Genomic DNA, 16,255 nt, shown 5'->3' with positions numbered 1-16,255 from the left:
CATTTCCTTTTATAATGTTTGAGTGACATTACAACAGAGATCAGAGACCTCAGAAAACATTCTCCTCCAGCCCTTTCTCCCATTTCACTGAGCAGACAGAAGCCAAGGAGCAGGAGGCTGGCAGAGGTCTTGTAGCAGAAGTGCAGATTGCAGTGCCAGAATCTGGTCTCCTCTTCTGCGTTGCCCGCCCTGACTTACAGACTGACATGGGTTAGATTTGCAGGAGTCTGGGAAGGCTCTGCAGATATGTTCAACAAACACCTCCAGGAAGTCTTCTCAGAGCACAGCACCTCCTGCTGGGCTCCCTAATGTTGGCCCTGCCCTTTGGGCTCAGCAGAACTCCAAGTGCTGGTCAGCAGGAATGTTGAACTTAAGTTTGTGGGCCTCGAAGAGGTTGCACAGCTCTTTGATATAGCGCTGGTGCAGCTGGTTCACCTCCTCCTCCGAGGGATGCAGCGTCTTCTGTACCTCGATGGGCTTCCCCACTGCAAGGCATAGAGGCGTGCAGTGGCTTAGGGTAGGGAAGGGGACATTGGGGCAGGTGCCCATCCCTATGGTTCATCCCTGCAGAAAAGTGCTCTTACTGCCATTCCTTCCAACCCTAATCTCAGGTAATGAATTTTAAGACATTAGTGCAACTCCAAGATTCTGATATAATAACAATGGCTGGATTTCTTTTCTTTCTTTCTCCGTTTCTCTCTTTCTCTCTCTCTCTCTTTCTCCCTTCCTTTCTCTCTCTCTCTCTCTCTCTCTCTCTTTCTTTCCTGCAGAGTCTCGCTCTGTAGCCCAGGCTGGAGTGCAGTGGCACAATCTCAGCTCACTACAACCTCCACCTCCCGCATCCCGGTTCAAGCAATTCTCCTGCCTCAGCCTTCTGAGTAGCTGGGATTACAGGCATGCACCACCATGCCCAGCTAATTTTTGTATTTTTAGTAGAGACAGGGTTTCGCCATGTTGGCCAGGCTGGTCTTGAATTCCTGACCCCATGATCTGCCCTCCTCGGTCTCCTAAAGTGCAGGGATTACAAGTGTGAGCCACTGTGACTGGCCAATGGCTGGATTTCAATGTGTCAGGCAATGTATTAGGTGCTTTACATGAAATACTCCCTTTTATCCTATGGGTATAAAAAACTGTCATTATTCCTATTTGACAGACGAGTCAATGAGGCTCAGAGAGGTTACCTGACTTGTTCAAGGTCACATAGCCAGGAAGAACCACTGCCAGGTTTTAGACCCCGGGGGTGTGCTCTTCACCTTCAGGCTATATGATCTGGGGAGTCCAAGATGCCATGATTGGAAGCGGCTATATTTCTAAGATGGGGTGAGTTCATAGCCCAGGCAGCTCTTCTTTCCCCTCTACCCCTCCACGCTGACCTGCAGTGGATCTCTTATCCCAGGGAGGAATCAGGATGGACCTAACTCATCTCTTTCTCTGGTTCTGTCTGGCTGGGAAGGCAGCTCCTCTGTCCTCTCTTCTGGCGATAGTTCTGGAGGCAGCAGAAGTATTAAAATTCGTGAAAATATTGCCACACAACACGGGTGGGGGGTCATGATGTAGGGGTTTACCAAGTCTGCTCAATTAGCAAGTGGATGGATGGAGATGAGATAAATGGACTTCTCCCTATAAAGTCTTTCGGAGGCCAGGCATGGTGCCTCATGCCTGTAATCCCAGTACTTTGGGAGGCTGAGCCTGGGGGATCACTTTAGGTCAGGAGTTCGAGATGAGCCTGGCCAACATGGTGAAACCCTGTCTCTACTAAAAATACAAAAATTACCCAGGCGTGGTGGCATGCACCTGTAATCCCAGCTACTCTGGAGGTTGAGGCAGGAGAATCGCTTGAACCCGGGAGGTGGAGGTTGCAGTGAGCTGAGCTCATGCCACTGCACTCTAGCCTGGGCAACAGAGCAGGACTCTGTCTCAAAAAAAAAAAAAAAAGAATTAAACCCACCTTTTCCGGCATTGTAAAAAGTCAGAATGATCCTAATAAAAACCTCAACTTTGTTATACAAAAACAGTGTGATATTTTGGAAGATACTTAACTTCTCTGAGCCCCAGTTTACATCAATGAAATGGGTATAGTAACTCCTGTCTTGAAGGTATGGCCAGGCGCAATGGCTCATGCCTTTAATTCCAGCACTTTGGGAGGCTGAGGCAGGCGGATCACTTGAGGTCAGGAGTTTGAGACCAGCCTGGTCAACATGGTGAAACCCCATCTCTACTAAAAATACAAAAATTAGCTGAGTTTTGTGGTGAGCAACTGTAGTCCCAGCTACTCGGGAGGTTGAGGCATGAGAATTTCTTGAACCTGGGAGGCAGAGGTTGCAGTGAGCCAAGATTGTGCCATTGCATACAGGCTTCCTGCCTTGAAGGCTGTTAGAATAAGCTGAGTTGCTTCATGTAGGGCAGCTAGTGTAGTGCCTGGCACACAGCAGATGCTCAGCAACTGGTCGCAACTATTGCTCTTGGCACCTCTGCTATAGTTCCTATCCCAGACTGTCTTCTATTCTATCTGCTTGCATGTGTATGTTTCCCAGTCTAGAATGTGAGCCCCATTAGGGCAGAAATAAATCTGGCCCATCTCCACGTCCCCTTGCAGCACACAACATAGCCTCCTCCCTCCCAGCCTGGTCCTGGACTTACCCACAGTGGTGATGGGCCGGCGGTAGGGTATTAAACCAAAGCTGTACTGGAAGACACCACGGCCATGAAAGAGTGGGAGGGAGATGCCCATGATCTTCTGCAACCGATTCTGGATACAGCGCAACCAGGAGCCAGAAGAGTTGGGAATCTGGTCAAATAGGTCATTCTCCCCGAAGGAGAAGATCGGCACCAGGGGTGCCCTGGAGACAAATAGAGGAAAGAGGGCATGTGGGAGGCCCCAGAGAAGGCACAAGCTGAAAGGCCCTTTAGCTTCCTGCAGGGACTCTGTGACCAAGAAATGGAGCAGAGGTCAGCCACCTGGGCTGGAAGTGGAGGCCTGGGTTATCTCCCAGACCTTCACAGCCCCATTCTCTGGGCAGGTCCCTTGCAGGGCCACAACTTTCCAGTTGCACCATGAGCGGTAGACCAACATGCTTCAGACAGTCCTCCCAGATATAAAAATCTGCATTGTTTTTCTCAGAAAAATCTCTCCCACCTCAGCTGGCTCATGTTTCTCAAGGATGCTTCATCCCAAGTAGGGAGAAGAGCTCTGAAATGTACCCCAAATATCACTCTTCTAGATATCATAGGTCTCAGGTCAAGTGCCAGTTTTGTGGAATATGTTCATTGCCACCTAGTTTCTTAGATTACTGAGTCTCCCTTGTGGAAACTTTTCTAGGTATTTGGGCGTGAGACACCAAAATATAATCTTCATTGTGAATGGACTGAAAATCTCTACCAAAATAGAATCTGCATTCGTCTCTGCCCTCTTCCCACCAAAATAAAATCCTTGCCAATCGCCAACTGAAACCAGAGTGCTCTTCCCAGAGGCTTGATACCCGTGTGTCAGGGCGAGCCTGATGAAGCCCTTTCGGTTCCGCAGTAACAGTGTGAAGGATCCAGGCCTGGCATCCAGGGCCTCCTGGGCACCCCCTACAATGATGCCCAGCAAGTTTCCACCACCCTTCCTGTTCAGAATGTGAGCAGCGCTCTCCTTTTCTGATGTGACCAACCCTGCGGAAAGAGAAAGGTGGGTCAGGTATGGGGTGAGGGAGCAAGGGCTGTGAAAGCACATAGAGCCCATGAAAGAGATCACCAGCAAGGCCTGGGGTTGCCCCCACTGCACCCCATTCCAGCTAGGAGCTCCCTGAGTCCTCTCCCTCTTCCCAACCCACTGATGGACTTAGCACCCAGCATGGTGCTGTAGGAAGTGCTTCTGTGGGCCCAGCCTCCTTCTCCTACTGCACACGCTCTTGGAAGAAGTACAGAACTGTTGGCAACCCTCCTGAAAATTTGTTACCTTCCTTAGCTGCTCAGGGGTGGAAACACTCACCTGCGGACATGATGTAATCTCTGAAGAAGGGGGCCCGGAACCACAAGGTCAGCATCATCAGATGGGGGTGGATACCGGGGAAGATCGAAGAGAAGCCTGTGCTCTCAGTGCACAGGTTGGCAAAGGCTCCGGCTGCCAGGACTCCATGGGGGTGGAAGCCCGCAATGTAGTTCCGAGAGGGGTCCAGCTCAGCAGTCTTGACCAGCTGCAGGGACAGCAACTTACTGAGCCAGGGTGGGGCCTGTGTTCCAACCCTGACTCTTCCCCTCACTGGTGTGACCTTGGGAAACCCCCCTGAGCCTCCAGGTCTTCATCCATATGTCTGACCACCCTGGGTTCTTACGAAGATTCAGATATGGTGTGTGACAGCACCTGGAGATACCATGGTGCTGGCTGTGCCACAGAGTTGATGCTGGCTTGGGACAAATTGCTTCCCTCTCCTACAGACTCCTCATTTATAAAGTGGCAATATAGTATTTGGCCCTGTCCCTACTACCTCCTAGGGCTACTGAGAAACTCAAGCATGATGGTGCCTGGAATTATTTATACCAACACCACCTGTGCAGGATATAACATGAAGGCATCAAGAGGCTACACAGGGGTATCAACATGCTGAAATAGCCCCATTTTAAGAAAAACAATGTTCTGGCCAGGCATGGTGGCTCATGCCTGTAATCCCAGCACTTTGGGAGGCCAAGGCGGGTGGATCACCTGAGGTCAGGAGTTTGAGACCAGCCTGGCCAACATGGTGAAACCCCATCTCTAATAAGGATACCACAAATTAGCTAGGTGTAGTGGCAGGCGCCTGTAATCACAGCTACTCAGGAGGCTGAGACAGGAGAATCACTTGAACCTGGGAGGCGGAGGTTGCAGTGAACCGAGATCGCGCCACTGCACTCCAGCCTGGGCAACAAGAGCAAAAAACTGCATCTCAAAAAAAAAAAAAAAAAAAGAAAAAGAAAAGCATTTGTGCATAGAGAAACACCCTGGTGAGTGGAAGGGCCTGTGTCTAGGTCACTGAGCCAATATTAGAATGGGCATCTACACGCACATTATCTATTGTGGTCCCACAGAGCATGCAGTTGAATACGTGCACATAGATACATGTAATAATACTGGCTCAGTGACCTAGACACAGGCCCTCCCACAGTGCAGGCACTTGGATACTAAGGTGTGGTCTGCACCTCCCTAGATGTGGTCTCTATTGGTATCTTTCTATGCTAACCTCTTTCATCTGTTCCCTGGACCCAAATCTATCACAACATCCCTGTGAAGATTACAGACCATGTGTCCGATGCATCTGTGTCCCCAGTGCAGGCCTGGAACAGAGGAGATGCTCTGGAAAGGGTATGGCATGAAGGAAGGAAGGAATAAGCCCAATGGATGAGGATGGTGCAGCCTCAGAAGGAAGGCTCCCTGACCCCAATCCTATCCTGGCATGTTACCAGGGTTCCACTAGTGAGAAAAAGAACCTTGAGTCGGGAGACCCAGGTTCTGCCGCTGGCTCATCACATGACCGTTGTCAGGCCCCTGTCCCCTCTGTGGCTCAATTATTTCTGTCCCACAGGACACTGATAACGCCTCCCTGGCAGGGTTGCTACTGGGTTTAAGGGGGTAAACAAAGAAGAGAGGAGACTTGTGAAGTGCTGTGGTCTGTCTCCCTCCCTCAGTTCTGTTAGGTGAAGGGAGTGTGACTAAGCGAAGATGGATGGCTATCTGGGGAAAATCCTGCCTGGGTGCATGCCCTGGCAGGCTGGGTGTGCAGCAGGCAGTGGGGCCTGGAGAAGGGCATAGCCAGGTTACTAGGCTCTGGGGGTTGTTATCGCTTTTAGTTGATATGATTTATATACCATAAAATGTATCCATTTTAAGTATGAAATTCAGGGTTTCAGTACATTTAAAAGGTATGGGATAGGTGTGGTGGCTCACACCTCTAATCTTAGCAGCCTGGCAACACAGTGAGACTCCATCTCTACAAACATTTTTTTTAAAGTTGTGGTGGTGCATGCCTGTAGTCCAAGCTACTTGGGAGGCTGAGGCGGGAGGATTGCTTGAGCTCAGGAATGAGGCTGCAGTGAGTTATGATTGCACCACTGCACTCCAGCCTGGATTACAGAAAGAGATCCTGTCTGTCTTTCTTTTTTTTTGAGACAGAGTCTTACTCTGTCGCCCAGACGCGAGTGCAGTGGCACAATCTCGGCTCATTGCAACTTCTGCCTCCCAGGCTCAAGCAATCCTCCTGCCTCAGCCTCCTGAGCACCTGGGATTACAGGTGTGCACCACTACCGCCAGGCTCATTTTTGTATTTTTAGTGGAGATGGGGTTTCACCATGTTGGCCAGGCTGGTCTTGAGCTCTTGACCTCAAATGATCCATCCCCCTCAGCCTCCCAAAGTGCTGGGATCACAGGTGTGAGCCACCACACCTGGCCAAGATCCCGTCTTTAAAAAAAAAAAAAAAAAGTGTGTTACCAATCAATATCTAATTCCAGAGCATTTTCAACACTCCAAAATAAACTCATACCTATTAGAAGTCACTCCCCCTCTCCCCAGCCCCTGGAACCACGAATTTACTTTTTGTCTCTATGGATTTGCCTGTTCCAGACATTTCACGTAAATGGAATCATATAATATGTGGCATTTGTGTCTGGTTTCCTTCATTTAGCATGATTGGAGGTTTATCTATGTTATAGTATGTATCTGTACTTCATTCCTTGCTGTGACTGTATACTATTCCATTTTATGGATATTCTACATCTTGGATGTCCATTCATTAGTCAAGGACATTTGAGTGGTTTCACCCTTGGGCCATTACAAATAACATGGCCACGAGCACTTGTGTACAAGTCTTGGTGTGAAAATGTTTTCAGTTCTTTGGCAGGGGCTACAGGGGCGCTTTTTTTTTTTTTTTTTTTTTTTTTTTTGAGATGGAGTCTTGCTCTGTGCCCCAGGCTGGAGTGCAGTAGCGCGATCTTGGCTCACTGCAAGCTCCGCCCCCCTGGGTTCACGCCATTCTCCTGCCTTCAGCATCCAGAGTAGCTGGGACTACAGGCGTCCGCCACCTCGCCCGGCTAATTTTCTTGTATTTTTAGTAGAGACGGGGTTTCACCGTGTTAGCCAGGATGGTCTCGATCTCCTGACCTCATGATCCGCCCGTCTTGGCCTCCCAAAGTGCTGGGATTACAGGCTTGAGCCACCGCACCCGGCCCCAGGGGCGCTTTTTTAACCCCAAGACGCTCTTCAGTCCCTGCCTAAACAATCACAGCACCACATAGGGCTCTCCGGGAGTGGACATCTGGACATTGAGTGGGAGGGAGGACAGCGGGGGACTGCTATGTCTCTACTGTGTCTGTCCATTCCCATTTCTCCACAAACGAACTTGTGCCCCCTCACAGCAGTGGGTCAACTGAAGAGCCTCAAGAGCCCACTGTCCTAACAGATTCTTTATGGTTCACAAAGCAGCCATGCTGTTAGCTTGTTTAATGTTCAATCTGGCCCTAGGGAGGCTGGCTGGAGTATGATAGGCCCAGTGTGACAGTCCAGCAAACTGAGCTGTGGAGACCTGCCCTGAGCCACACAGATGGCTCTGAGTTCTGCCACCTCCTGCAGAAAGCGTCAGAGAGAGAGAGAGAGAGAGAGAGAGAGAGAAAGAGAGAGAGAGAGAGAGCGCGTGCAAAGTGAGCCAGGAAGCCTTTGTTCCAGACCCAGGGAAATATCCTGGCACTCAGGACTGTCTTTGGGGCCTTTCACTCACTAGTCAGACTTGGAAGGTCCAGGGTTCTCTCGATTCCCTTCTCCCAGGAGAAAGTGGCTCCTGCATCAACAACCTGCCTCGCACTGCTCCAGGGCCTGGCGTGGGAGAGCTTGTTCATGGCCTATTTATGTGCTTAGATTAATTGGCAGGTTAAAAATGCTGGGCATGCAGGGTCTGATTCAGTAGGTCTGATCTTGCCTTGGGCATCTGATTTGTGACAGATTTCCTAGAGGATTTGGTTACACATCAAAATTCAAAAATCCCCTTTCAGGTTCAGGCTGTTAGCGCTGTGTGTGTGTGTGTGTGTGTGTGTGTGTGTGTGTTTAGGGACTAGGTTACTTCCCTGTCTCCCCCTATCCAGCTCAGATGGATGGAAAGGCTTGGATATTCTCCTTGGCCCTGGCTATAACTCCCTGTGGCCCTGGGTAGGGCTTTGGCCTCCCCAGTCCACTCTGTTGATAAGTTATTAGCTGGTTCTCGCCCCACCATAGTCACACATTCACTTCACAGACACGCATTGATACCCATGGACACATCCCCTCAATTCTAACATGCGCACTCTCCCTGCCCACTTGTTGAAGAAATACAGTAAGTGCCAGGCCCTGAGAGCTGGAAAGAGTGCCAGAGTTGGTAAACACTCCCAGTATCTACCAGGCCCCAGGCACCTTGCGTACACCAACTTGCCTCACCCTCCGTCAACCGTATGAGGGAAGTATTGTATCATTGCCCCCCGCACTTAGCAGATGAGGAGATGGAGACACAAGGTTCATTAACTAGTTGTGGGTCATACAGCTAGTATAGACTTAGAGCCAGGGTTTGAACCCAGAAGCCTGATTCTGTGTGTGTAACCAGGAGGCTCTGCCACCCTGTAGGAGTCCTAAGTAAAAGGGGATTCATGGGGTAAGAGGGTGCACTCCAAGTAAGAGCGCCAGCACAAGTGATGTAGCTCATGCCTAGACAGCTCGGATGGCAAAGGGAGGACAAGCAGGTGAGGGGTGGGTGGGGTGCAGGGACTGGAAAGCTGCAGCAAAATAGACTTTATGAGCCAGGGGAATCACTGTCACTGCAGTATTTCACTCATTTTATGAGGATTATTCCAGCCGCAGTGTGGTGGATGGATTGCTGGGGGCATTGGCAGAAGTAGAGCCAAGATAAAGAGATATGTATGGTCAGGGCTTAGGGCCAGGTGAGGAGAAATCAGGCTGGAGGAGTTTAGGAGGCAGAGCCCAGGGCTTAGACCAGTGGTTCTTCACTGGGGCAAGTGTATGCCCCCAGCTCCTCCCCCTCCCCTAACAGAAGTCATTTGGTAATGTCTATAAATGTTTTTGGCTGTCACAACAGGGAGGGATAGTGCTACTGGCATTGAGTGAGTAGATGCCAGGGGTGCAGACAGTCCCCACAACATAGAATAATACAGCCCCAAATTTGAATGGTGCCCAGGTGGACAAAGCTACCTGGAGGGTTACCTGGCTGTGGGGTGCAGTGGACCAGAATAGGGTGGGAGGCCCCCAGTCCCTGCAAGGCAGCCCTGGGGCTAAGGGAACCGCTGTGCTCTGTGCCAGCTCTCCCTGCCCATGGCAGAGGTAGGACTCCTGGGAGGGTCCTGGAGATGCGCCCCAGCTCCATGTGAGAAGACCTCCCAGGCAGAGCCTTCCTATGACCAAGGGGGCAATCTCAGGGGGAAGCACGTATCCTAGATTGTGTAAGCTGGGATTTCTGTCCTGGGTGAAAGCTGGGCACCTGAGTCCCAGTGACATGGGTTAAGAGACCCAGTGCTGAGAGGTGGTGGCTAGGAGGTCAGGCACTAAGGCCCTAGAGATGCCTGGCAGGCTGCAGAAGGCCTGAGGGTTTGTCACAGGTGTGTGTGGGTGGGGTCAAGGAGGTGGCCTGCAGGCTGCCCCAAGCCTGGCTCTGACAGTGACAGGCACGGTGCAGGCAGCATTTCCTGACAGCTGGTCACAGCCCTGGTCATAGCCCTCGGTGCCTAAGGCCTTGGCCCACGGAGACCGTGTTTGCTCCAGATGACAAAATCTTCAGTGCCAGGGAAACCCAGAGCCTGGGTGGGTCTTCAGTATCAGGTGGGAACAGCTCCTCCTACACAAAACATTGCCTGATGCTCCACAGCTAGCTCTGTGGGAAGCTGACCGGGTGACTTTAGAAAGTTCCGAGGCCCAGAAACGGTTTCTGAATTTTTCTTGAAATTCCATCACCAGGTGCTAGTTCATAAAAGCACAGTAAGAACTGATAAAAGCTCAGAAATCACTGGACAGCCACATGTATATGGCAGGGGAGCGTAGAGGTTTGTGAATGGTGGGGGAGTTCAGCAGAGCTGGGTCTCCCTACTGTCTGCTCACCCCATGATCCCTTCAGGACTTGGGCAGTAAAGGTGTGTGGGAGGGTGGGAGGGTCTATGGAAAGAGAGTCTGCAGGCCACAGCCCCACCCAACAGGCCCAGCTTAGAACATAGTCAAAATGAACATCATCTCGCCCTCTGCTGGCCACTCAGTGGCATTGCCACCTTCGGCAGATGGTGCTGCAAAGGGCCTGCGGTGAGCAAGGATTCTGGAAAAAAAACACACACACACACACACAAAAACAAAAAACGGTGCACAGGAGCAGGCACAGTGGCTGACGCCTGTAATCCCAGCACTTTGGGAGGCCAAGGCGGGCAGATCATCTAAGGTCGGGAGTTCAAGACCAGCCTGGTCAACATGGTGAAACTCCATATCTACTAAAAAAGTACAAATTAGCCAGGAGTGGTGGTGGGTGCCTGTAATCCCAGTTACTCAGGATGCTGAGGCAAGAGAATCGCTTGAACCTGGGAGGTGGAGGTTGCAGTGAGCCGATATAATGCCGCTGCATTCCAGACTGGGCAACAAAAGTGAAACTCCGTCTTGAAAAAACAAAAACAAAACAAACAAAAAAACAAACAAACAAAACGGTGCACATAGAATTTCTGCAAATCGAGGCCTGTGTCCCACCAGTGTTAACAGTACTAAGGTTGAGATATCCTCCTCAAGAGCCACCTGGCTGAGGAAGGAGCAGGAAGGACGTTGATAGGGTAGGTGCAGAGCTAGCTGCCTCAGCATTTCTGCCAGACCTGCAACTGGAAAGGCTCCAGGTGCACAGAGGGCCAGATGCTGTCCTTTGAGGCCCTTGGGCTGGCTGAAGACACCCCGGGAGAACTTTCAGGTGAGAAGTCCCAGTCCTGCAGAATGGCCTCCAATGGCCTCCACCCTCTGACCTGAGGGCCTCCCCAGCCTCCTCTGCAGGCCTGCCTTCTGCTTTAGCCATGCTGGATGTCAGCCTGTGGCTCAGAACTCACCGTGAGGCAAGTGTCTGGGCCTGTGCTTGTGTGTTTGCCTTTTCAGGCTGCTTTTTTTCCCCCAGTGGGCTTGGGATTCAGCTCAAGAGCGGGAAGTGAGACCAGAACCTCCAAAGCTCTCCGGGAGGCCAGAGCCTGCTTCAGGTTTTCTTTGGCTTGGTCCCTGATGTCACACACACGTCCCCAGGCTGGCCACAGCACACTTTCCCGGGGAGACTCTGACCTTCCTGGCACAGAAGAGGAAGCCCAGGCTGGAGAGAGGAGAGGCAGGAAAGGGAGGTGAATCTCAAAGTGCAGAGGTCCTGGGGTGGGGATGAGGACTGTGCCTCCGACACATCCATGGGCTGCTCCCAGAACTCAGCAAGCCCTAAGTTTCTTTGCTGACAAGACCCTGGAGGGGGCCTTGCAGGAAACACATATGAGGGGCAGGGGAGACTGCCCGCCTCCTGAGCCCCCCAGGCTAGACCATGTTCTGCCTTTCCACATCTACCACCCCTCGTGAGCATGGCACGTGAGTCTCTGCCAGCCACTGCCTGCTCTCTGCCCAGCACCCCCGTTGCCCTTTGCCCTGGAGGCCCTGCCCACTGCGGTGCTAGAGGCTCCTGCATTCCAGTTGTGGCTCAGCCTTTGCCAGTCCTTCTTGGGCTCCAGGACTCTCAGAAGGGAGCAAGGCAGGAACCCCAACCACCTTGCGTTCCCATAATTCAGACAAGTTTCTTAACTTTGGTGGACTTGTTTCCTCGACCCCTCCCCCTTTGCAAGCTGGAGACCTTGTTTCTGGAGGGACGGGAAGAGGTAGGCTTCCCAGGCAGAGTGGGAGAAGTTACATAGGTGTGGAGGTCAGAGCAGCAGGACTCTCAGAGTCCTCTCCAGACTCGAGTCACGACCACGCCTTCTCAGAGTCCCACTGCCAAGGTAAAATAATACTAGCCGCCTGTTTACTGAAAACCTACAAAGTGCTAGCCAGGCATGGTGGTTCACGCCTGTAATTCCAGCACTTTGGGAGGCTGAGGTGGGCGGATCACCTAAGGTTGGGAGTTCGAGACCAGCCTGACCAACATGGTGAAACCCCGTCTCTACTAAAAATACAAGAATTAGCCAGGCATGGTGGCCGGCACCTGTAGTCCCAGCTACACGGGAGGCTGAGGCAGGAGAATTGCTTGAACCTGGGAGGCAGAGGTTGCAGTGAGCCGAGATCGCACCACTGCACTCCAGCCTGGGTGACAGAGCCAGAGCGAGACTCCATCTCAAAAAAAAAAAAACAAACCTACAAAGTGCTTTACCTGCTTTGTCTCATTGAATCTACTCAACCCAGTGAGGTATGTGGCATTATCTCCATTTTACATATGAGGAAACTGAGGCTCAGAGAGACTAACTCGCCCACGGTCATACAGCCGGTATGGTATGGGGCTGACGTGGGATCAGAGTCTAGTCTGCCTGTCTCCACAGGCCATGTCTTATCCCTTTCTTCTCTCCTGCTTCCAGAGGAGGGCCAACTGCCCCTGCCTGTCCCTTCTTTGCATCCCTGCTGCCTTCCCCACCCTATTCCATCTGGCCAATAAACCATCACTGCCTGGCTGCATAGATCAAGGCTTTAGATTGCCTGGGATTCCGTTGAAGGGGCCGAAAGATCTGCTCACTCAAATCCAGGGATCTGCTCTGCTCTGGACACACCTTCAAGTCCAGGGCCAAGTGTCCACAATGACCACGAGGTGACAGGAGTCGGAAAGCCAGAGATTTGAAGGCATGCAGAGGAGGAGGAATCAGTCTACTTACTAGATACATGGGGAGACTGAGCCTCAGAACAGGATAAAGCTTTGCCCAAAGATACACTATATGCCAGTTAGGGGCAGGGTAGGATCTGAGAACAATTCAGGGCTCTCTCACCTGTCCCTTTGCCCACAGTCAGTATACACACTTGGAAATCTGTAAAAGAATTTGTGTGACATTGGTGACATTTTCTCTTTCTCTGGGTGTCAGCCTCCTCTTCTGGTAAATGTTAAGTGTGAGGTTAGATGGTCCTTAGAAACTATAAGTTTATTACCTTCACTCCCAAGCCTGGACTGCTCATGGGTCTGTGCCTTTAAGATACATAGGCATGCCTTACATCATATACCTCACAGAACTCCTTCAAACGCTGGACACTCATCAGTCCCTGTACTGGCCCCGCATCCCTGCAGATGCGAAACCATGATCGGAGAGAAGCTGGACTCTTCTCCAGGTCACATAGTAGCAGAAGCCCTAGCTCCTACCCCCCAGCCCAGTAGCCTCCTCAATGCATGCAGGGCCATATTTTCCCATGAAGATGTGGGCACTCTGGCCCTGACCACACCCCAGCCAACTTCCTCCCCCACCGCAACCAGCCTCAATACTCACCGAGATGGGGAAATAGTCCTTCATGTACTTCCATATGGTCCAGCACCTGATGGCCTGGACGCGCCGGCCCCCTTGCCGCGGCTTGTCTCGGTCCAGGTACCACCAGGCCGCATATAGGACAGTGAGGAGCCAGAATCTTGTAAACAGGAGGGCTATGAAGCCCACAATGCAGATCTCGGCTGGGGAGGGAAGAAGGAGCTGTCAGGAACAGGATCTGAGAGGAAGGTGGGTGAGATTGCTCAGACTGAGCTCTGCCCATAGGCCCGGCACTAGCAGCACCGTCCTGTCCAATCCTTGACCCCAGGAGGAAGACAGCAGCTTCCTGATCCTTCAAGGAGGAGAGGAAGGCCTCGAGAGGGACTGTGGCCAGCCCAGTGTCACTGGGAGCACGCGTTGAGCCTAGGTAGGCCTAATACCAAAGCTCACTTTCCCCCACTGCACCAGGCCACCTAATTCACTCCATCCCCCGCCTATCTCCCTTCTCCCCAGGAGAGTTGTCTGTACTTACCAAGTAATCAATGGGGACAACTGGTTGGATAAACTGTTCTGGTTTCCGTCTTTTGGGATCTCAGAGCAAAGGGAGACCCTTTCCTGCTCTCTTTCTGTTCATCCTCTGCCCCATTTTCCCAGAGATAAATCCAGGTAGGTCCCTCCCCTTATTCAAGCCCTTCGTGACTTCCCCATAACTTCAGGCATAGTCCAAGCAGCTCAGCCTGGCCTCCAGGAGCCTCAGAGCTGGCCCTGTCCCTCCCGCTCCTGCCTCATGTCTGTGGCCACTCTGAACTACACAGTGTTCTCAAACCCTGCTGAGCTCCAGTGACCAGTGACATTTGTTGTTGAAAGAAGGAGGGACGGAGGAAGAGGCCAGCCCTGGCCACCCCAGAATCAGGGGTGCATCAGGGCTAAGACCAGGCCTCGTGTGGAATTCCCCTCCGACTGATGGTTTCTCAGCCCTTACTGGAGGCAAATCCTTGATTGTTTGGCTCATCTGTGCAAAGGGGGTATACAGGGATGTGTAAAATGTCTAAAAACCCTTAGAACAGAGACACAGCTCAACCAGAAGGGATGCTAGGGCAGGGTCCTGGAGGGCCTGCTTTGCCAAGGGGGAGCTTTTTAGCTACAGAATTGTGGGGGAGTTTCTGAGGAAGTACGTGTGTGTGTATGTGGGTGTATGTGTGTGTGTGAGAGAGAGAGAGAGAGAAAGAGAGAGACATGGCTACTGACCAATGTGTTCAGAGTGTGTCAACATTTCAACAACCAGGAGAGTGGTATCTGTGTGCAGAACCCCAGCCCTGGAGGCAGCAGTTCCTACCCTGTCTGGTGCCAGCAGATGAAAGGAAAAATCCCATGGGCTCCCAGTCATTCTCCCTTCCCAAGCCACAGATCCAGGCCCTCCTCGAAAATGTTACCTTCGGCAGAGCTGTTGTTTGGGCAAGGGTGATCTCTCTGGCCACAAATCAGTGGTGGGGTGGGTAAGGGGCCATGCTCATGCCCTCTAGTGTGAGCCCAGCCCAAGGTCCAGGCCAGGTCTGTGCTGAGCAGAGGTCAGCACATTTCTTCATTTCCTTCACTATAGCCCTGCAAGGCCAGCATTATTGTCCCCAATCTGCAGATGGTGAAGTCGAGGCTTGGAGAGGTCAGGCATGGGCTGGCTAAAGTCACACAACTGGTCAGTTGCCCAGCTGAGTCTGACTCCGGGTTTCCTGGTACCCAGCATGCCCACTCCACAGTCCACTCTCAGCCTGCACTTTCTCCCTGCCCTCCTGTTCTTTCCCTGTTTCTCTCACTTACCCTACTACCAGCCCCAGTTTCCTCCTCCCAGAGAGTACAGAAGGAAATCCCTCCTCTCTGAGCAGGCTGCAGAGCGCAGAACTCTCCCATCACCACGCAGAGGCTTTCCTACACCAGCCGGCAGCCTGCAGATTGGTCTCCATCCAAGTGCCAAAGGAGAACCCACAGTGCAATCCAGGAAGAGTAAGTAACCTGCCCAGAGCCGCAGATGGTGACTTCTACCCCACTCCACCACCAAGAAGCCTCTGGGCAGGCCCAGGAGTTCTCTCTGGGCAGGGGCTCTGAGCGCAACAAAGCCCCCTTTAGGATAAGTGTCTTCCCACCATCAATGTGCTGTGTGCACCTGGTGTGGCTGCTCTGCCTCACCTGAGTGCGGTGGTCTCCCATCCCACAGTGCAGCCCAACTTACCCAGAGCCAAGAACGAGAAGACAAACTGTAGGACAGCAAGTGTCTGCAGCCTGCGCTCCCATGGCACAAACAAGGGCGCGAACTCTACCATGCTGGAGGGTCAGCCTGAATCCCGCGGGTTCTGTGAGCTCTGCTGTGGTCTGAGGCACCCACAGGTTTTTGTTCCTGCCCCAGGCTGTAGAAGCTGGCAGGGAGAGTGCCACACCCAGCCCAGCCCAGCCCCAAGGCCTCCTTGCCCCTGCTGAGGCAGGAACTTCTATCCTACAAGAAACCTTTGAATCTACCTGCTGGAGCCTGGCTAAGGAAGGAGGAAGAGAAGGAGTTGTATAGCCTTTATCAGCCTTCTCAGGCAACACCTTATCTGCATGGCTACCTTTCCCTGATCGCTTAAATCTTGTCTTTCCTATAACTAGACAGGTGAAGCCCCAAGCATATGCAATCTCGCCCCCTTCCCACCTATTCAATGACTTGGCCCCAAGGTCATTGGATAAGACGACCTTGTCCTATCCATTGTTCCCCCTCCACACATATGCTGTACTAACTCCTACCTAAAAATCCCCACCCACACTGTGTCCTCCACCTCCTGCCCCGTTTTTCTGCTCACTCACACAGCAAACTCTTGGAAGAGC

The 16,255-nt window shown here is 52.0% G+C and overlaps 1 protein-coding gene across 1 annotated transcript; it reads right to left on the bottom strand.

Annotated features, from left to right (window-relative positions):
• Positions 1-280: 280 nt before the first annotated feature.
• On the bottom strand, positions 281-15,787 carry MOGAT2 (monoacylglycerol O-acyltransferase 2). The gene is made up of 6 exons (XM_025357714.1): positions 15,627-15,787; positions 13,427-13,605; positions 3,974-4,178; positions 3,480-3,654; positions 2,641-2,840; positions 281-485 (listed from the first exon to the last, which is right to left on the bottom strand). The coding sequence occupies exons 1-6, from the start codon at positions 15,715-15,717 to the stop codon at positions 331-333; spliced, it is 1,005 nt and encodes a 334-aa protein (XP_025213499.1). The 5' UTR covers positions 15,718-15,787; the 3' UTR covers positions 281-330.
• Between the last annotated feature and the right edge of the window lie 468 nt (positions 15,788-16,255).

The sequence above is a fragment of the Theropithecus gelada genome, chromosome 14 (genome assembly GCF_003255815.1).
Source record: "Theropithecus gelada isolate Dixy chromosome 14, Tgel_1.0, whole genome shotgun sequence".
In the NCBI taxonomy this organism is placed as follows: domain Eukaryota; kingdom Metazoa; phylum Chordata; class Mammalia; order Primates; family Cercopithecidae; genus Theropithecus; species Theropithecus gelada.
This window is presented reverse-complemented; position numbering and strand designations above follow the sequence as displayed.

Excerpts from the sequence above, each read along its gene's own strand:
- MOGAT2 (XM_025357714.1), bottom strand. The coding sequence starts at position 15,717 with ATGGTAGAGTTCGCGCCCTTGTTTGTGCCATGGGAGCGCAGGCTGCAG. Across the intron at positions 3,655-3,973 it reads AGATTACATCATGTCCGCAG|GGTTGGTCACATCAGAAAAG; the intron begins GTGAGTGTTTCC and ends CTCTTTCCGCAG. Across the intron at positions 2,841-3,479 it reads AGGCTCGCCCTGACACACGG|GGCACCCCTGGTGCCGATCT; the intron begins GTATCAAGCCTC and ends ATTTGTCTCCAG.